We start from the raw sequence: 21,182 nt of genomic DNA, 5'->3' as shown, positions 1-21,182 counted from the left end.
GAGCGGTGTACCAATGAAAAAAATGTGTACTCTTTTTGTACGTTGTTTTTAGCCTTCATATGTCAACGAGTTCAAAGTCATTCATACTGCTCTAATATATTGGGGCATTGTGGTTGATTGCTATTTTTGAGATTTGAGCGATCTATAAAGGGATTAAGAGTCAGGTTAAAGTCACTTCCCATGACAACTGTAGAATTGGCTGACAAGTTAAGCAAGTGTGAAAAAAGCGTGTGGAAAAAGGCTTGGCCACCTTTATTAGGAGCGTATACATTGACAATTGTGTGTAGTTTGTTCAATATCGTTGCCTGTATAATTATGAATTAGCCTTCTGGATCTGCTACTGTACTATTTATTGTAAAAAGTAGTTTTCTATGCACTAGCATTGAGACTCCTCTTTGTCTGCTGTTATAAAAAGTTAAGATAGCCTGAGTGAAATTAGTTAGTAAGGCTTTTTTTCTTCTGATTCAGTAATGCGCATTTCTTGTAATAGGAGGAGTTCTGTTTCCAATTTTGTGATGTTTTCCATAATCTTAATTTTCTTTGGCTGTGATCGAATGCCATTGGCATTCCATGACACAAAATTTAAGTGTGACCTATAATAGATATATGTATAATAATTTTTAATAGACTAGGTTCTACAAACCCAATTCCAATGAAGTTGGGACGCTGTGTTAAACATAAATAAAAACAGAATACAATGATTTGCTAATCATGTTCAACCTATATTTAATTGAATACACTACAAATAGAAGATATTTAATGTTCAAATTGATAAACGTTATTGTTTTTAGCAAATAATGATGAACTTGGAATTTTATGGCTGCAACAGGTTCCAAAGAAGCTGGGACAGGGTCATGCTTACCACGGTGTTACATCACCTTTTCTTTTAACAACATTCAATAAATGTTTGGGAACTGAGGACACTAATTGTTGAAGCTTTGTAGGTGGAATTCTTTTCCATTCTTGAATGATGTACAGCTTCAGCTGTTCAATAGTCCGGGGTCTCCGTTGTCGTATTTTACGCTTCATAATGCGGCACACATTTTCAATGGGAGACAGGTCTGGACTGCAGGCAGGCCAGTCTAGTACCCGCACTCTTTTACTACAACGCCACGCTGTTGTAACATGTGCAGAATGTGGTTTGGCATTGTCTTCCTGAAATAAGCAGGGGCGCCCATGAAAAAGAGGTTGCTTGGATGGCAGCATATGTTTCTCCAAAATATGTATGTAACGTTCAGCATTACCCATGCCATTGGCACTAACACAGCCCCATACCATCACAGATGCTGGCTTTTGAACTTTGCGTCCATAACAGTCCAGGTGGTTCTTTTCCTCTTTGGCCCGCAGGACACGACGCCCACAATTTCCAAAAACAATTTGAAATGTGGAAAAGCCAGCTGCGTTTCTGGGTGTTATTGATAAATGGCTTTTGCTTTGCATAGTAGAGTTTTAAGTTGCACTTACGGATGTAGCGCCAAACTGGATTTACTGACATTGGTTTTCTGAAGATTTCCTGAGCCCATGTAGTGATATCCTTTACACATCGATGTCGGTTTTTGATGCAGTGCCGCCTGAGTGATCGAAGGTCACGGGCAATCAATGTTAGTTTTCGGCCTTGCCGCTTACATGCAGTGATTTCTCCAGATTCTCTGAACCTTTTGATGATATTATGGACCGTAGATAATGAAATCCCTAAATTCCTTGCAATTGTACGTTGAGGAACATTGTCCTTAAACTGTTCGACTATTTTCTCACGCACTTGTTTACAAAGAGGTGAACCTCGCCCCATCTTTGCTTGTGAATGACTGAGCAATTCAGGGAAGCTCCTTTTATACCTTTTCTTCCAATCATGGCACCCACCTGTTCCAAATTAGCCTGTTCACCTGTGGGATGTTCCAAACAGGTGTTTGATGAGGATTCCAAAAAGGCCCGACAGGACTACTCCTCAGCTTGACGGCCTCCCACCACCGGGTTTGGGAAGTGCCGCCATGACAGACGCCAACCACCTTACGGCCACAACTTTGGTCGGCCGCCACGACAATGGAGGCGCAGAACATGATCCACTCAGACTCAATGTCCCCCGCCTCCCCCAGGATGTAGGCGAAGTTCTGCCGGAGGTAGGAGTTGAAACTCCTTCTGACTCAACCAGATAGTCCCAGCAGACCCTCGCAATTCGTTTGCGTCTGCCAGGTTGGACCAGCATCTTACCCCACTATTGGAGCCAACACACCACCAGGCGGTGTTCGGTTAACAGCTCCGCCCCTCTCTTTACCCGAGTATCCTAGACATGCAAGTCCGATGACAGAACCACAAAGTCGAGCATCGAACTACGGCCTAGCGTGTCCTGGTGCCAAGTGCACATATGGACACCCTTATGTCTGAACATGGTGTTCGTTAGGGACAATCAGTCACAGGCACAGAGGACCAATAACAGAACATCGTTTGGGTTCTGATGGAGGGGGTGGTTCTTCCTAATCACGTCCTTTCAGGTCTCACTGTCATTGCCCACGTGAGCGTTGAAGTCCCCAAGCAGAACGAGGGAGTCCCAGCAGGGGTGCTCTCCAGCATCCTCTCCAATGACTCGAAGAAGGGTGGGTACTCTGAGCTGCTTTTTGGTGCATAGGCACAGACAACAGTCAGGACCCGTCCCCCCACCCAAAGGCGAAGGGAGGCTACCCTCTCGTCCACAGGGGTGAACCCCAACGTACAGGCACCGAGATGTTAGACAATCAGACTACCCACACCTCCTTAGCACCGCTCACCATGGGCAACTCCAGAGTGGAAGAGACTCCAACCCCTCTCGAGAAGACTGGCCCAAGGTGTGTATTCAAGCTAGGCCGACTAATCCAGTCGTAATTTTTCTACCTCGCACACCAGCTCAGGCTCTTTCCCTGGCAGAGAGGTGACGTTCCACGTCCTTAGAGACAGTTTCTGTTGCCAAGGATTTGACCGCCAAGGTCCCTGACTTTGGCCGCTGCCCAGTTCACACTGCACCCAACCCTCTTGGCCCCACCCACAGGTGGTGAAGCCATGGGAAAGGGGACTCACATTGTCTTTTTGGGCTGTCAGGGTGACCGCGGGTCCTTAAAAAGTATTTAAAAGAAATTTAAAATAAAAGGCCTTTAAAAGTATTAAATTGTCTTAAATTCAGTTCAAATAGGTCTTAAATGTGCTTTAGTCACGTCACCGTGAGAATATCTGGTAAACACAGAATAAACGCTTTTCTCGTCAAATCTCATCTCGCCCCACAATTTAGATCACGTGACGCAATGAGTCTGCTGCATCCTTGGTAATCAACTTGGCTTTCTTGCTTGCACGAAATGGGAACATGCCGGTTTAAAGACAAGTAGCTTGAAAACACAAACTACTCATGGTGGTTAAGGCCAGTTCATGTAAATGTTTATGAAGCCAACAGCATTATGTGCCGAACGAATTTCATACTCAGGAGAATGGGAATCAAAGCGTTGGATTCGCATTTGCAGAGCAGGAGGCACAAGGACTACAGCAGAGCCCACCAGAAGACTCTGATTGCCTGTTTCTGCTCCACTCTACCAACCGCTAGCCAAAGATGTTACGGTGGGAAATCCATCGTCATCAACCGACATTCGCATAGCTTGTGGCGCTACGCCAACACACAGTGCAGAAGTGTTCTGGGTGCTGAGGATGGTGACTAGCCATCATTCGTACAGATCAAATGAGGAACTAGAGGACGTGTTCAAGGCCCTGTTGCCAGACTCCGTGCTCGTACAGGAATTTACATGTGGACGAGACAAGTCGAGGTACTTTGCCAAATTTGGATTGGCCCCGTATATTAAAAAACAACTCATAGTTGAAGTCAACACGGGCCCTTTTGTGATCATGTTTGACGAGGCACTGAACCAAACAATAAAACGCAAACAGTGGGACCTCCATGTGCAATATTGGTTAAAGGATCACGTTCAGTCAAGATACAATGGCTCACAGTTCATGGGCCACGCCACTGCCCAGGAGCTGCTTCAACATTTCAAGGTAAGTCATCCGTCTATTAACTGTTAGCTTACATCAGCGTATTTTGTGTGTGTGTGTGTGTGTGTATTTATATATATATTTTTTTATACTTTTTAATATATATATATATATATACACACACACACACACACACACACACACAGTGGGTACGGAAAGTATTTAGACCCCCTTAAATTTTTCACTGGTTATATTGCAGCCATTTGCTAAAATCATTTAAATTAATTTTTTTCCTCAATGTACACACAGCACACCATATTGACAGAAAAAAATTAATTGTTGAAATTTTTGCAGATTTATTAAAAAGGAAAAACTGAAATATCACACAGCCATAAGTATTCAGACCCTTTGCTGTGACACTCATATATTTAACTCAGGTGCTGTCCATTTCTTCTAATCATTCTTGAGATGGTTCTACACTTTCATTGGATTCCAGCTGTGTCGTCCGGCCAAACTGAACAATCGGGGGAGAAGAGCCTTTGTAAGAGAGGTAAAGAAGAACCCAAAGATCACTGTGGCTGAGCTCCAGAGATGCAGTCAGGAGATGGGAGAAAGTTCTAGAAAGTCAACCATCACTGCAGCCCTCCTCCACCAGTCGCGGTTTTATGGCAGACTGGCCCGACGGAAACCTCTCCTCAGTGCAAGACACATGAAAGCCCGCATGGAGTTTGCCAAAAAACACTTGAAGGACTCCAAGATGGTGAGAAATAAGATTCTCTGGTCTGATGAGACCAAGATAGAACATTTTGGCCTTAGTTCTAGGTGGTGTGTGTGTAGAAAACCAGGCACTGCCCATCACCTGTCCAATAGAGTCCCAACAGTGAAGCATGGTGGTGGCAGAATCATGCTGTGGGGGTGTGTTTCAGCTGCAGGGACAGGACGACTGGTTGCAATCGAAGGAAATTTGAATGCGGCCAAGTACAGTGATATCCTGGATGTAAACCTTCTCCAGAGTGCTCAGAACCTCAGAGTGGGCCAACAGTTCACCTTCCAACAACACAATGACCCTAAGCAGACAGCTAAAATAATGAAGGAGTGGCTTCTGAACAACTCCGTGACTGTTCTTGAATAGCCCAGCCAGAGCACTGACTTAAACCCACTTGAGCATCTCTGGAGAGACCTGTAAATGGCTGTCCACCAACGTTCACCATCCACCCTGACAGAACTGGAGAGGATCTGCAAGGAGGAATGGCAGAAGATCCCCAAATCCAGGTGTGAAAAACTTGTTTCATCATTCCCATAAAGACTCCTGGCTGTATTAGCTCAAAAGGGTGCTTCTACTAAATACTGAGCAAAGGGTCTGAATACTTATGGCTGTGTGATAAGTAAGTTTTTCTTTTTTTATAAATCTGCAAAAATTTCAACAATTCCGTTTTTATCTGTCAATATGGGGTGCTCTGTGTACAATGAGGGGAAAAAATTAACTTGGTTTTAGCAAATGGCTGCAATATAACAAAGAGTGAAAAGTTTAAGGGGGTCTGAATACTTTCCATACCCGCTTTATATAGGCAGGTGTGGGACGCACTGTAGACTAATGATAATTCATCACCAGACATGGTCTGACAAGAAAATTTTTACTTCCAGAACCTCACTGCTTATGTCTATAGCAACTGTAATGTTTAGCAAGTTACTTTATAGTTACGCTGAGTAAAGCTCTCACAGGTACTTTTTGCAGCTCAAATCTAAAAGTTGTAGACTATTCATAATCCAATTTTATTTTTCCAAGTTAAATTGGAAAGCAAATCATGTGAAACAGTGCTTCACTCATCAATTCTTTCATAAGGAAATCACAGTCATACAAGTTGTGTGCAGAATATTGACAGTGTGAACTGTGTTATGAGGGTTACAGGGAAAGCGGACATTTCATTATTCAAGTAGAGTGGTTGTTTACCTGCCAAAATGTCTACATAGTGTACAAATTTAATAGCCACAGACAATAATTACCAGAATTTGGTTGGTAATATGTCACACACTAAGTATGGCTATATACTAGCTGCAATGGTTGTCTAGTTATTTAAATAGCTCATGTTGCTCCCTTTGTGAAATACCATTAATTTTTTCTTTATTTTACTTTTCTGTTTTTTTTTAAATATATTAAGTCTATTAATCTGAAGTGGAATGTAAGAGATGACGTTGACTGCCGTATGGCTAATGTCTGCATCTTTCTTTTTTTTTTATTTTATTCATAGGAGCTTGTACAGCAGCTTGACCTGAGAAATATGATTTCAGTCTCCATGGATGGACCCAGCGTCATCTGTTTTTTATTTATTTATTTTTTTAATCAGCTCCAGCAAGAACAGACTGAGGGGTTTGGAAGTGCACAGCTGACCATGGTGGGGAGTTGTGGGCTGCACACACTGCACAATGCCTTCAAAAGTTTCATGAGTGTCTGGCAGCGCGAAAAAGTACTCATGGCATTGTATACAGTGTTTCTTAATACTCCTGCTCAAAGAGAGGATTTCTCCACTTTGACCAAGACATTTGTGTTTCCCCTACCGTTCTGTGGGCATCGGTGGATGGAAAACCTACCCGTCGTCAAAAGGGCTATTGCAGTTTGGCCAATGATCGTGATCTATGTGGATGCAGTGATGAAGAAATAACTTCCAAACCCCAAAACATCGTCCTATGACACTCTTGCAGAGGCACTGAAGGACTCTCTTCTATTGGCCAAGTTGCACTTCTTCATGGCTAGCTCCAGGACCTTCACCATATTTCTAACTACATATCAGACAGATGAGCCTGTGATGCCATTCATCAGCAAAGACCTTGCTGTGTTCGTGGGGTAATGAATAACAGGCCCTAAATTTAGTGTATGACATTTGCATCTCAATTCAGTAACTCCCCACCATTGCAGATAGGTATAGCACGGCATGTAACACTTTTTTTGTTTTTATTGTTATTCATGTCTTTTATTGTACATGTTCCCAGAGCCTGCTAAAGAGGTTACTCAAAGCAGAGATCCTTAAAGACATCCCTGCATTACAGATGGTACGACTGGACACAACTGACAAGAAAACAAAGAGTCTCCCTAAAGGATGTAGACATTGGCTAAGGAGCAGAAGTAGTCCTAAAGATATTGTGAGAAATATCAAACGATGGTTAGGATGAGGATCATCGTCCAGAAAATGCAAGACGAGAGTCCATTGAAGTACACTATTGTGAAGCAGGTGGCACGTTTGGACCCAACAAACATGTTCTCAGACCCTGACTTGTGCCAGGAAAGGTTGAAACGACTTATTCAAAGCTCTTTGCAAGACAACCAGCTGTCAGGAGGTGTCTCTGCTGGTATTGAAGTTTTCAGAAGTCTAGTAAAAATTTACACTGTCATACTTACCTGAAGCTTGTTCAGTCACAGTACAGCACAGTACTGTGGGTAATATGCTTGTCTAATTAAGTTGTTTTTTTTCATTACATTTATTGATTGTTCTATTTATTGTGTTAATCTGTTTTATGGCAGGTGATGTGATTTTCCAGCAGTTTGGAAACTTCTTGTCCCTGGAGGCAAAAGCTGAATCCTTCTCTTCTTTCCAACCTCTGCGGAAAAGACTGGATGTTTTCATGCATGGACTCCTCCATCAATCCCACCCTGAGCTCTGGACTTGCTGCAGGAAAACCTCTGCTCCTGTCTCATGGTCAAGCAACTGTTGAAAGGGGCTTTTCTATAAACAAGGAGGTAGAGGCTGATAACATGTAGTTGTTGCTCAGAGAATGATATATGACGATGTTTCTGTGGTGGGGTTTTCAAAGTTCCCCTGACAAAGGAGCTCCTGGCAGCTGCAGCCTCAGCAAAGTCTCAGGATCGGCTACACCTGGACCAGAAAAGAGAAAGAAGGAGAGCAATGCACAAAGAGAAAAGTTGCACAGGAGCACATTGAGAAGCTAAAAAAAAAAAGGTGACACTAAGTGAGGTAGAAAACAGCCTAGAAAAAGATGCGGACAAACTGGCAGAGCTGAGGGTCACTCAGGCACACTCATGGCCCAGCTACTCACCAAGTCCAACATACTCAGGAAGAGATGCAAAGTAAAAGTTGCAGAGCTGAAAGAGATTGAGAGAGAGCTGGAAGATAAATCAGCAGAACACAGGCACATACCTTGATATCCAGTCAGGCATTTTGTCTTTCCCTTACCTTCCCACCTTCCTCTTTGACCTCACCTCAAAATTCCTGTTTTTGCATCATTCAAATGAAAATTGTTTGTTCACATTTTTATGTCTAAGGTGGGAAAGTAATAGAAATACAAGGTTTCATTAGCCGGGACAGAAATTAAGGTGCTATTGTGGGTTGGTCATTGACAAGTCAGATAAGCAAGTAGTGTGGTACAGTGACTTCTTTGATGGAATTGTTTTTGTAGTTATTTTTTTTCTTCAAAAGACAGTTTTATTCTAGTGATTTCTGGGTTATTGTTCACTGATGTTAGATGTTGTGAGAACTAGTGATTGGACGAACAACACTGGTGCGTCAGCACTGAGCCAAGTGCACAAGAGTGAAACCCCGTATTGGTGCGTGTATCGCTTTAAGGAAAAAAAAACTCATGTGACCGATACAGGAAGTGTGTCGTTTGAATGTACCGCGCCAAATTTTGTTTAGAAGGAAACAAACTGTATCAACATGTTGCGTATTTGTTGGATGGAGTTTTGCTGTTGCTGTTGGATTTTGGATTTTTGCTTGCCCTCACCTTCTTCCACTGACTTTATGGATCGTTCAAAGAAGTTCTCCCCAGTCTAGAATAATGTTGATATTTTGACGCCAAATAAGGTAAATCTGTTTCTCCTTTGGGCATTGTTTACGGTTATTTTTTTAATGAAATATGTTTGTACTCTTTTCTGGTAAGAGGTTTGAATTGTTTTCAGATAACTTTCTATTTTTTTGTAGGTGTAGTGTCGGCTCTGCTCCACAGAGCTATCTTACATCAATAAGAGCACTTCATCAATGCTGAGGCATTTTTGAGCTCGGCATGGCAATGAAGAATTGGCAGATACTCATGTGAGTACCCCAGGGATGTTTAAATTCTCACAAAAAAAATTTATTTTCAAAAATAATTTATTACACACAAAAGGCTTTGTGTGACTAATATTGTTTTAAAAAAATACAGTCCTTTAATAAGCTTTTAACAAAATATATCCTTTTGGCTTGCAGTTCCTAACAAGCAAGCAGTGGATGAGGCTGTGGTCAACATGATCATCAGACAGTCAGCCACTCACCAACCACTCACCATTGTTGAAAATGAGGGATTCAGGGAGCTCCTGAAGCTTATTGCACCCTCATATGTTCTACCAAGCAGGAAGAAAACACATCCACACCTTTATCAACTCGCAGTTACATTTTTTGCTCACCATCTTCATCTGTACCCTGTGAAAGAGTTTTCTCTAAGGCAGGGGAACTGGTGTCTAAGAGGAGAAATTGCCTTGGAGCAAAGACACTTCAAAAACTTTTGTTCCTCAATAAAAATGCACAAATGAATCAGTTTTTAGTCTTTTATTTCGATATATTATATTACACTTAACAAAATTCCATACATAAGTTAAAAAATGTTAACTGAATTTTATTACAGACAAATTTGCTATGTTTTTCCATACCAACTCATTTTAGCATTTGCACAAACAAGGTTTTAAGCTAATTTTAAACTCTTCTCACAAACAACTCAGCAAACAAATTGAGTAAATGAAATTATACAATGATGAGATCATAATTTAAGTAAAGGACTAGCGATTAAATATTATTTCACAGGCTGATGTTGGGTTTGCAGCATGTAAGCCTTTCCATCTTATTTTCATTTTGTTTACCTGGAATGATTTTAGAACTACTGCAGGGGTCACTATTGATTGACCAACACCGTGTCAATACAGTGCCGACACAGTTTGTGTAGTGTGTCAGTACGCTCTTTGAGATATCATCATCCCATCACTAGTGAGAACTGTTACAATATGTATGACCGTTATTTTTGTCTTTCCACCTTAATAAACACATTTGAAGAATGTTCTTAAACACCTGATTATTTTCATTTTTCCTTATTGAACATTTTTAACTGACAATGGCTTTAATTGTAAAAAAAATTCACTTTGGTCTGTATTTTCATCGCAAATTTGGTCTTAAATTTCCTTTAAGGCGGTATTAAAAAGGTCTTAAGTCTTACATATAACTTCCTATCCCACTTTGTGAATTTTGATTTCTAGGCTATTGTCCACTGATACTATTGTCCACTGATGATGTCGTGAGAATTGTGTTACAATAGATATAATTTAGGACAATGCCTGATTTCCGTGACGTCATTTCCACTACGTCATTTGCAGTGTGGCACTAACTGGGCCAGCGCGGGAATGTATACGGTAGACATTAAAAGAAATCAAATAAATAAAAATATAGCAAGATGTTATAGGAGCTGACAGGCTTAATCAGCATCATGTTATCTCCTCTAGTAGTGCCTTGGGTGAAAATTACTTTTTTTAAAAATAAAAAATAGTTATGGATTTCAGTTTTAAAATATATAAAATAATTGAAAAAAAAAAATTGAATTGAACCACAATTTTAAAGCAGTCTGATTTTCATTGGTCAATTTTCATTAAAATGTACTTATTACTTTTGTCAGGAACTTATTTCTGTGACCATTGTGGGTTTTTCTTGTGGTGTCTTAATGTCCCTCACAGGCCTTCCAGAGTAAATGTCGTTGCTTTAAATGGCCAGTTTCTGAAGGTTTTCTTTCTTGTCAGGAAAAAACGAAGCCAATAATGAGGCACAGCGCATCGTCGTTGTCATGTTCCTTGGGGGATGCACCTACTCTGAGATTTCAGCTTTACGTTTTCTTGGGAGAGAAAGAGGTAAACACAATCTAAATATGTGTTGTCAACATGTCACAAATCTACCTTTTACTATCACTTTGATGTTTTTTAACATAGCTGAGTTAAACAGCTCACATGCATTTTTTATTCCACCATTATGCATTCTTTTCCCTGAATTTAAAGTCGTTTTCTGATATTATATTGAATTTTGTAGTCTTTGAAAGAAGACTGACTCATTTGAAAGTATCAAAATTTTATCCAGACATGTAACACCAACTATAATCTAAACATACAAATATCACAAATGAAGTAGATCTGTTTATCAATTTGGAAAAGTGATAGAATACTTTTTTTTTTTTTGTAAAGATGTGCTTTATATGGAAATAGCTCCGAATGGCTAAGTGCAATTTCTGTTTAAATTGTTGGTGTGAGTCACAATATGTCCTAACACAATTTAATACTGATTCTTCTTTTTTTATATATACAGGTTATAAATTTATTGTGGTAGCGACTGCAATTGCAAGCAGTTCAAGACTGTTGGAAGCCTTGCTGGGTAACCATGTATGACTCTTGTCAGTTCACCATGATGGACATCACAGACATTCCTTTCACCTCTCCTCCAACTCTTGACACTACGCATAAAATCTTGACTTGTCAGAAATTGGCCGACAAGAATTGAATAAAGAGATGCAACGGCTGCAATGGCTGTTTTGTCATTATTAAACGTTTGTACGATATCATACATACATCCTTTTCAGGCAAAGACGCCAATATTACTGGCTCCGGGACACGCGCCGCTGCACTATGATTGGCTGCTGTATACAGGCAGGCAGAACACGTGCTACTGCTTCCCGAGTGGAAAAGATGTGACGGCGTTAATATGTTTCCCACTAACCCTGACCCACCTTGATCGTAACCTTAACGCCTTAAGCCCCAACCCTTGCCTTAAAGGTAACCATAACAAACGTATTTGTTTTTGTTTCGTACAAATGTGATACATGTGCTTTGGTCATTTCGTTACATCTGCGTAACCTGCCTTTCCCGCGACACAGGAGCCAATCACGTTGCAGCTGCCTGGAAGCTAAGTGGGAATCCTTATAACGCCACGGGACGCGTCCATTGAAAGTGTATGCTCGATTTGAAATGTAGATGAATTGGGAAAGCGTTGGGTGGGCGGTGCTATGGTTAAGTTCCAGCGAATGAAACCGCCCGGGTGACTGACTCTAGGAAACGCAACACGCGCCCCAACGCAGAATGAGCCAATGGGAGAGGAGAACTGAGAAGGTTGCGTGTTTTAAACGACGAAGACAAACAGACAACTGAGAGCGAGCACGAGAGTTGACCCTTAGTTTCTGTCTTTGGTGCGTTTTATTTTATTTTTATTTTTGGGGGGGATTCTGGCAATTGCAACACTGTTAACGATGAGAAAAAGGTATGACTTTTAAGTTTTAAAATAGTGTATTGAATTGAACAAACCAGCGTTGGCTACACGTTGGGATTCGATCCAATGCGCCGAATACTTTTGGAAGAAATGTAGGAATTGCTGGGAACGATTAGCACGTTAAATGCTGTAATTTTTGCAGTGAGGTAATCGCAGCAGAGTCTGTGTCATGCCTCAACAAATCCTTGTGCCGCTTGAAGGACATTTGGGAGGAGATTGGCATACTAGAGGACCAAAGACTACAGAGAGCTAATGCTGTGAAGAACCACATCAAGGTGGGGCAAGTATTGATCAGTGACGTGCGGTGAGGTTCATGATTGGTTGTGGCACCGTACATACCAGACTCCACAGTGCACTTTTAGTATCCGGTCGATAAGAAAGACTAAATGTCACACACTTTCATGAAATATATTAGACAGTCTGTTAAACGTCAGTAAGTGCAGTACATGTGTGATAAAACGTATATTATTGGCGATGTAATGAGGACACACCAATGTCTCTTGTGTGAAGCAACGGACCAATCGCAGCCTGCCTGAGTGCATGTGTGCGTGGTCTCTTGAAGAAGCATCATGGGAGCGATGACTCAACGTGATTATTGAGCTGTGTGTCCTATGCATTTGAACAGGAAATATGAAAATTCAGCTATTTTAATGATGAAATCATTTATACATGTCTCTATACAGACCTAAAACGATATGCACCTGCAACAATCTAATGGAATGAGAAAATCAGAAATATTGCCTTTACATTTATTTTTGTTTGATGTTGTCAGAGATTATTTCAATGTGCTGTATTTATTGTTTTAGTAGTTCAGTTTAGCAGTGGGTTAGAACTGCACTAGTGGGAGTTTATCTTGAAATTGCCTTATCAACAGTTCAGTAGTTAACATTGGTACAGTTAGCAACCAGATTGATTCTGAATCCATAAATGTCATTTTTACAAGACCGTGTGAATGGGAAAACATTTTTTGACACAAGCTGGAAAGACAGTTGATGGGGAAGTCCACTTTTTCCTCACTAGTTTTCATTGAATCCCTTTTCTATGTTCACAAATTCACAATTAATATGTTGTTGTTGTTTTTTTTTTCTTCAATTTTGACACTTAATGTTTCGCAAAGATTTGTCATGTCTCTGGCGTATTGACTTGAATTCAATTAACTAGGTAATTCTGCCCACCAGAACTTACTCGATATGATGATCAAAGAAGAGGAATCTCTGAGGAGCCGAGTTATAAGCAGCATTCAAAATTGCAAAACTGAACTGGAGAAGCTGTCTCTCGAACTTCAGATTCCTGTGTTTCAGGTAGCTCTACAGTTCTGATGTATTTATGTTCCTATTGAACACGACAACAATGTTTCTTAAAATGATTTACTATAACGGTTTACTGTCACGTGACTACATCTGGGTACTGGTCACCATCGGTGCCATACAGCATGAGCAGAGTGACAAGTGATACCTTAACAGTGGCATATGATTGCTTAAAGGTCTTGGGAAATTATTGCGGGGGGTGGTATTAGGAAAGTGGTGTGATGCTAATGCGACGTCGTACAACTTTAGCTTTTAAAGACTGTCGTCGTATTGGTTTGGCGAATGTAAGTAAACAGCACGAAGGTCGAACCCGATTGAACTGTCAAGCAGTGTGCGAGTTTCGGCAACTGTTTCCATGAGCGGCCGATGAGTATGCCACTGGTTTTGGGTGCGCACTGTTGCAATGCTGCAGGTTACAGCCATTCAAAACGCACAGGAGCTTTCACTAACACTGAAAATACGTTTGCGAGTCCGGCTCAAGCCATTTAAGTAGTTTGTGTGTGTGTGTATGTATATACATGTGTGGATGTAAAAATATATGTGTGTGTATATATATATATATATATATATCACACATACTTTGATCACATACTTTAAAGGTGTTTGAGAATGCGCATAGAAGCAGTGATCGAGTAGCACAAAATGTATTTGATTTAATTAAATTGCTGCGTGAGAGTTGGCAATTCAATTGGTGATTTAAATTAAAGCGGCACGGTGACTGACTGGTTAGAGCGTCAGCCTCACAGTTCTGAGGACCGGAGTTCAATCCCCGGCCCCGCCTGTGTGGAGTTTGCATGTTCTCCCCGTGCCTGCGTGGGTTTTCTCCGGGCACTCCGGTTTCCTCCCACATCCCAAAAACATGCATGGTAGATTAATTGAAAACTCTAAATTGGCCGTAGGTGAGAATGTGAGTGCGAATGGTTGGTTGTTTGTATGTGCCCTGCGATTGGCTGGCAACCAGTTGGCTGGCAAGCAGTTTAGGGTGTACCCCGCCTCCTGCCCGATGATAGCTGGGATAGGCTCCAGCACGCCCGCGACCCGTGTGAGGAGAAGCGGCTCAGAAAATGGATGGATGGATTTAAATTAGTTGCGAAGGACACTTGGTGGAGTGGAAGAATCAGCTTGTTGACTCAATTTGAAACCTATTTAACCAATTAATTTATTTTGTTTGGGTAAATAAATTATTGTTGGTAGTAATTTAGTTAAGCAACTTGATTTGACGGTGTGTGTTGGTTATCACTGCGAGTCAATTCAATTGGTGAAGCGATTTAAGCCTTCAGCTGATTCACATAAGTTTTATTTAACTTTTGGTAAAAGTCAAATGTACTTATGATTAGACTTGTGAATTAATTGATTGCTTGTATGGCTAGTACTGGTGTGGCTTTTAGGCCAAGTGAAGAGGCATCAAAAACAAGAAAGGGAAACCCCCCCCCCCCCCCCCCCACAAAAAGTTAATAACAATTAAAAAAAAAAAATTAAAGAAAAAATAATGAAAATAAATTCCCTCCCCCCAAAAAAATTATTCCCCCAAAAGTTTTTTTTCCAGGAGAATTGGAACGTTAGTCCCAGTTCCAATCAATTCTCGATGAGCAACTCATACAAACAGTTGCCAAATTCCGCACACTGCGCGGCAGTTCAATCGGGTTTGCTCGGTGTGCGGTATTCATAGCCTTCGTGCTGATGACTTGCATTCACCAAACAAATATGCCGACCATCTTCAAAAGTGGAAGTTTTATGATATCACATTAGCGTCATACCGCTTTCCTGAAATAAGATCTAATTCCCTCCGATGACTTCCCAAAGACTTATTAGCCATCATTTGTCACTTTAAGCCATATTTGTGGTTACAATGTGAAGACTCCAGTCATCCAGTATGGCGCCGGTGGTGACCACTACACAGGTGTAGTCACGTGACAGTAAATATCTAACTACATACATTATACTGTACATAACAAATCCATTATACTGTATACTGCAGTAAAATTAAAGTTAAGGCACTTTGTTGTACAGTTGTACCCATCCTATCCATTCGTAATACTGCGCATCCTGTTCAGGGTAACTACAACCTGAATTGGTTTCCAGGGCACATATAGCATACATGCAAATCAGTCTCCTTTTGGCGAAATTCGCCGTTTTGAACTCAAACTGGGCCATTTACGTGAATTGTATCGATCCGATGAGTTTTTCGTGGAGGGGGGGTGATCGCCATCATCATAGGCTGTTTTGTATTCCTTGAATGCTGGCAGCAAGATCCATTCCACACGTCCAGACATAGATGTAATTTCTGAATATTTGTCCGCGGCAGACGAATATGTGAGCGCATTGGCCTAAAGTTCCGCCTGTGCGCTCGCGACCTGCTTTGGACAAGTCACAGGAGGTGACAAGACCAGAAAAAACACCTCCGCCGCTTCTGCTGTGAAGAAGTAACGGTATTTTGACTGCGTTACAATGATCTAAATATCGCTAGTGACTTTTATCAATTATTGCTTAGAACTATTTCATGCGGGAGACTAAGACCTTCGACTTTCGGATCGGTTTAAGTCTAGTTCACCAATCAAACGACACAAGAAAGTCACATGACCTCATGTCGTCTCCTCTATTGAGCTTCCCAGGCATAGGTACCGTATTGTCACGACCATATGGCACACTTAAGTCTTAAATTTTCTCCAAAATGGAAGGGGCGCCTTATGCGTGACTTTGATGAGCGCGCCGCTTGACTGACCGGAAGCATTTCCTGCCAACACGCTGCTTACATAGAGGAAAGGCAGACATGACTGAGTACAGCATGCGGACGTAAAGGGGGCACACCCCCAGTAAGTATATAGCGCCGGTATCTGCATTGCGCAAAACAACATTGGATTGGCTAAGGACCGCCGAAAATGGCACCTACGAAGAGACACGCTTACGAAGGACAGTTTAAACTGCAAGCTGTCAGTTAGAAGAAGAACAGCCAGGAGAAGCGTCTCTACAGTCACCATTCGACTGAGGGCAATAACGCTTGCAGAAGAAATTAAAATCAAACATTTTCAAAGAGGGCCGTCTTGGTGCTTTCGTTTTATGAAATGGCGCCATCTATCCATCAGGGCAAGGACTATCGTAGCGCAGCAACTTCCGGCGGATTACAAAGAAAAGATGGTCATCTTCCACTCCTACCGCAGTAAAAAGATTGCCGACAAACGCATCCAGCCCAACCACATCACCAACATGGACGAGGTGCCGCTCACTTTCGACATCCCGGTGAACCACACTGTAGAGAAGGGGACCACCACGGTAGCGATACGCACAATGGGGCATGATAAGTCTGCTTTTACTGTTGTGCTTGGTTGCCATGGTAATGGACAGAAACTGCTACCGATGGTGATTTTTAAGAAGAAGACGCTGCTTAAATAAAAGCCGAAGTCATCGTTAAGGCCAATCAAAAGGGCTGGATGGACGAGGAGAAAATGAAAGCGTGGCTGAGTGAGGTGTACGTAAAGAGACCGGATGTTTTTTTCCACGAGTCACCGTCCCTGTTGATCTGTGACTACATGCGGGCCCATCTCACAGCCGCTGTGAAAAACCAAGTGCAACTAAGACTGGGAGGCAACGCCGGGTGAGTTACGCCCCCATATGTGAATGGATTGCGGATGCTTGGGCTAAGGTATCCGCTTTGACTGTTGTCCAAGCTTTCGCGAAAGCCGGCATCATTGCTTAACAGCCCCCCGCTAACGAGGCTGACTCTGACAATGACGAGAGGGAACCCGGCGTGTTTGTTGGAGAGCTGGCCCAGCTGTTCATTTTGGATACAAAAGATGAGGACTTTGATGGATATGTGGATGAGGATTGATCAAAAAAATAACGTGAGTACATTGTTAAATACTTCAATAAAGTACAACGGAACGCCGTTTGGCTCCCGCTGCCTTTTTGAAAACATTGTTTTAGCGTGCATGCGTGATACCGTATGTTTTAAGATAGCATATGTTTTACCATGGCTGCGCCCAATAATACGGTGCACCTTATGTAGGTGTTAAATACAGAAATAAACCCCGTAACTGAGACTTCACCTTTTAATATGGTGCGCCCTATGGTCGTGAACATACGGTATTAACACTAGATAAGCCAGCCCGGCTGATTGTCGTGCCTATGTGGCAGCCATTTTGGGAAGGTGGCCTTTACCATGAAGGCAACGACACGCTACTCGTTTACATTTAGACGAACAAAAACAACAGCTTTCGTGTATTGTCGTATTTGTCTGGCACTGTCTGCCCAAACGTGGATATTTCACCTCACTTATAACTTTAGAAAACATCATGCAATAAATAGCAGATGCGTTGTTGTAGTTTTGACTGTGCGTGCACACACAGCAACATCAGAATTTGCACATTTACATTTTATTTTGTATTTATTTATTTATTTTTTTAAATTGATGTTCATGCTGTGGTTTTAAAAAAAAAAACTGAAGTTTCTCACTATTTACTCAGTACTTGAGTAATTATTTTACTGTGTACTTTTTACTCAAGTAATTTTTTGCAGGCCTCCTTTTTACTTGAGTCACATTATTGTCAAGTAACAGTACTCTTACTTGAGTACAATATTTGGCTACTCTACCCACCTCTGGAGCGGACATCCTCTATTGTTACTCTTATGTTTAAGCAACATTTTTGCTCATCAGATCAGCCAGTTTCGTATTTGTCGCACTGGTCTTGTATTTTCACATTGAAGTGCTGCGGGTTGTGGTCCCAGCGGAACCGCGACGCACACGACGAGTTGATCCGCTAGTACATTTTTGTATTCATTAGAAAACACGCCTACAATTATCTACTGTATTTTCGGGACTATATGTCGCACTGGATTTTTTGAATTTCCCCCCATTTTTGGGGGGAAATTTATTTGATAAAAATCCCAACACCAAAAACAGACATTTCATCTTGAAACGCAATTTAAAATAAAAATAGAATAGAGAACGACAGGCTGAATAGGTGTACGGTATGCTAACGTAACACATTCAGCTAACGTTACATGACGCATAAACAACAAACTGACAACGTGCCTGGTATGTTCACGTCACATAACAGTTATTCAGATAACTATAGTATAAAGAACATGCTAACAAGTTTACCAAACCATTAGTGTCACGCCAAATCACTAAATCCAATGAAATCTTCATCCTCGTTATCACTTCTAAACAACTCCGCCAACTCCGGAGGTAGAAGATGTGCCGCTTCCTCTTCTACGTCGCTTTCGTCAGACTCCTCGCCAGTTGCAGTTCCAACTATTCCATCCTTTCTGAATCCCGAAAGGATGGTTTCGGTTGTCACTGAAGCCCATTTGTCGATCCATCCAATGACTTCCAGGAAAGTTGCATGGCGCATTTTCCCGGTTGCCGTGAAGCTGCTCCCACAGGTTACGCAAGACCGCCTTAAAGCTCCGATTCACGGAGATATCAAGTGGCTGGAGTATTTTGGTTAAGCCTCCACGGATGATGGCAGGTATGGAGTTGAAAACCTTTTTAATTGATTTTTGAACTGTGGCGTGATGTGCGCTAGCATGCTATCCATCACCAGCAGGGCTTTGCGTGCGCTAAAGAAGCCATCCAGATGCTTAGTGTAGCATTTCGTAAGCCATAAATTCATAATTTCTTGATCCATCCACCCTTTCTCATTCACGGCGACTGCAACTGAGGGGATTGGATTTTTGGCATGGTTTTTCGTGTGAAAATGACCATTGGTGGCAATTTTGATCCACCTCCACAACATGCCAGCACCACTGTGAAGTGTGATTTCTCATGACCAGTTGTCCCTATAGTCACACTCTTGCCCTCTCTCGACGACACATCGGCCCATGGGAATGTCAAACGTGAGGGGGACCTTGTCCATGTTAATATGATCTGGTGTCACGCTGTGCCAAATACGGTAATTAATTTACGGATGTTGTTAAATGTATTAAGCGACAGAGCGATGTTAGGGATTATGTCACAACACAGAAACCACAAACTTCAAATTCAGAAATGCCCAATAAAAACTGAAAAATATTGTACTTAATATTTTCCTGGAGGATGCATTTGGGATTATCTTTTAAAGGAAACGCGCCGACAATTATGTAATTAATTTATGCATGTAAAATGTATTAAGCGACGGAGCGATGTTAGGGATTATGTCACAACACAGAAAGCACGAACTTCAAATTCAGAAATGCCCAATAAAAGGCAAAATGTATTGTACCTAATATTTTCCTGGAGTATGCATTTGTAATTTGCCTTTGAAGTTGGTAAGAGTGAAAAACGAAGTGAAACAGGCAATGATTTTGGTCAATTCTTTTCCAAAATGAGAGTGCTTAAAGAGGAGGATGCCATTCATGTGGCACAGCTTGAAGCAGGCATCAGGTGCAGGTGGAGATGGGCCTGGCTCAAATTGGAGGGCAGAACAAAAAGGCAAAGAAATTAGCCAAATTAAATTCTAATCTTAAATTTGTGCATCAACATGTACTTGAGTGGTGTGAGTTTTTCTGTATGACAAATGTATTTATTTTTGCCTTATTGTACTCCTCAGAGTCTTCCAGATTGCTTAAAATCTCTGCGGGGGCCCGGGGGATCCCCCAGACCCCCTCCAACACAAGGTGGTTTTTTTTTGTCACGTTTTTCATGGCTTTGCGATTGGCTAGCGACCAGTTCCGGGTGTACCCAGACTCTCGCCCGAAGATAGCTGGGGAAGGCTCCAGCACGCCCGCGACCCTAGTGAGGATAAGCAGTATGGAAAATAGATGGATGGTGTTTGCATGTCTGATATAGACACGGACAACCATTCACACTCATATTCACACCGTCCCTGAGTGGAAACTGAACCCATGCTGACAAACATGCAGACAGGGTTGGTAGAGTTCCTGCTCAGTGACAGTGCAAATGTGACTTTCCCAATACTGTACGCACATATGGTGAGACTCGTGGAAGTTGTCTTTTTCGCTTATACTGTTCGGTGACCCAGAACAGCATAAGCGGTGTAGAAGATTAATGGAAATAAGCTCTTGTAGGGTCCGACTGTTTGCATCATGAAACCTTTATTTACTTCATCCCAACTATCATCGGGCAGGAGGCGGGGTACACCCTGAACTGGTTGCCAGCCAATCGCAGGGCACATAGAAACAAACAACCAGTCACACCACGGGCAATTTAGAGTCTTCAATCAACCTACCATGCGTCTTTTTGGGATGTGGGAGGAAACCGGAGTGCCCGGAGAAAACCCACGCAGGCACGGGGAGAACGTGCAAACTCCACACATTGATTGAACCCCGGTCCTCAGAACTGTGAGGCAGACGCTCTAACCAGTCGCTGACCGTACCGCCATACTTAACATTAACTTCAATAACGATGAACCGTTCTTGGGAAGTGATACTGCAACAACCAGACAGTAGAGACAAGTGTGGTGTTTTCTTACACTGTGTTAAGTTCCTTTGCAGGTTCTATAGTCATCTTCACATTGTACGTTTGCTAACCCTTCTTTTGTAGCATCACAAAAAAAGCCAGAAAAAAAAAATATTTTTTTAATTTGGTGTATTGATTCCACTGTGTTGATCAGGACGAGGCTGGTCTTGGCATGCTCCAGCAGGAGAAGAACCTCCGCACGGTGGTGGATGGTCTGATAAAGGAGAAGACTCTGCGCATGCAGCAGCTGAAAACTCT

General features: G+C 41.9%; 2 protein-coding genes across 8 annotated transcripts in view; both read left to right on the top strand.

The window, feature by feature from the left end:
* Window positions 1-11,482, top strand: part of vps33b (VPS33B late endosome and lysosome associated) — a 63,086-nt gene extending 51,604 nt beyond the window's left edge. For 2 of the 5 annotated variants that reach the window (XM_061664171.1, XM_061664181.1), the window contains exon 23: window positions 7,463-7,921. In XM_061664171.1, coding sequence (XP_061520155.1) covers window positions 7,463-7,653 — 191 coding nt within the window. In that variant the 3' untranslated portion in view covers window positions 7,654-7,921. Of the gene's footprint in view, window positions 1-7,462; window positions 8,989-10,711; window positions 10,820-11,267 lie in introns of those variants that run through there. The other 3 variants (XM_061664191.1, XR_009767232.1, XM_061664162.1) reach the window with 3 other exon arrangements.
* Window positions 11,483-11,586: 104 nt separating this feature from the next.
* The window catches only part of prc1b (protein regulator of cytokinesis 1b), a 31,306-nt gene continuing 21,710 nt past the window's right edge, over window positions 11,587-21,182 (top strand). For 2 of the 3 annotated variants that reach the window (XM_061664139.1, XM_061664131.1), the window contains exons 1-4: window positions 11,587-12,212; window positions 12,364-12,496; window positions 13,400-13,522; window positions 21,079-21,182. The exon at window positions 21,079-21,182 is cut by the window's right edge and continues 130 nt beyond it. In XM_061664139.1, coding sequence (XP_061520123.1) covers window positions 12,202-12,212; window positions 12,364-12,496; window positions 13,400-13,522; window positions 21,079-21,182 — 371 coding nt within the window. In that variant the 5' untranslated portion in view covers window positions 11,587-12,201. Of the gene's footprint in view, window positions 12,213-12,363; window positions 12,497-13,399; window positions 13,523-16,914; window positions 17,121-17,193; window positions 17,368-21,078 lie in introns of those variants that run through there. The other variant, XM_061664148.1, reaches the window with a different exon arrangement.

Source organism: Phycodurus eques, chromosome 2 (assembly GCF_024500275.1).
Source record: "Phycodurus eques isolate BA_2022a chromosome 2, UOR_Pequ_1.1, whole genome shotgun sequence".
Lineage (NCBI taxonomy): Eukaryota > Metazoa > Chordata > Actinopteri > Syngnathiformes > Syngnathidae > Phycodurus > Phycodurus eques.
Note: the sequence above shows the minus strand (reverse complement) of the source record. Positions and strands in the feature narration are given on the sequence as shown.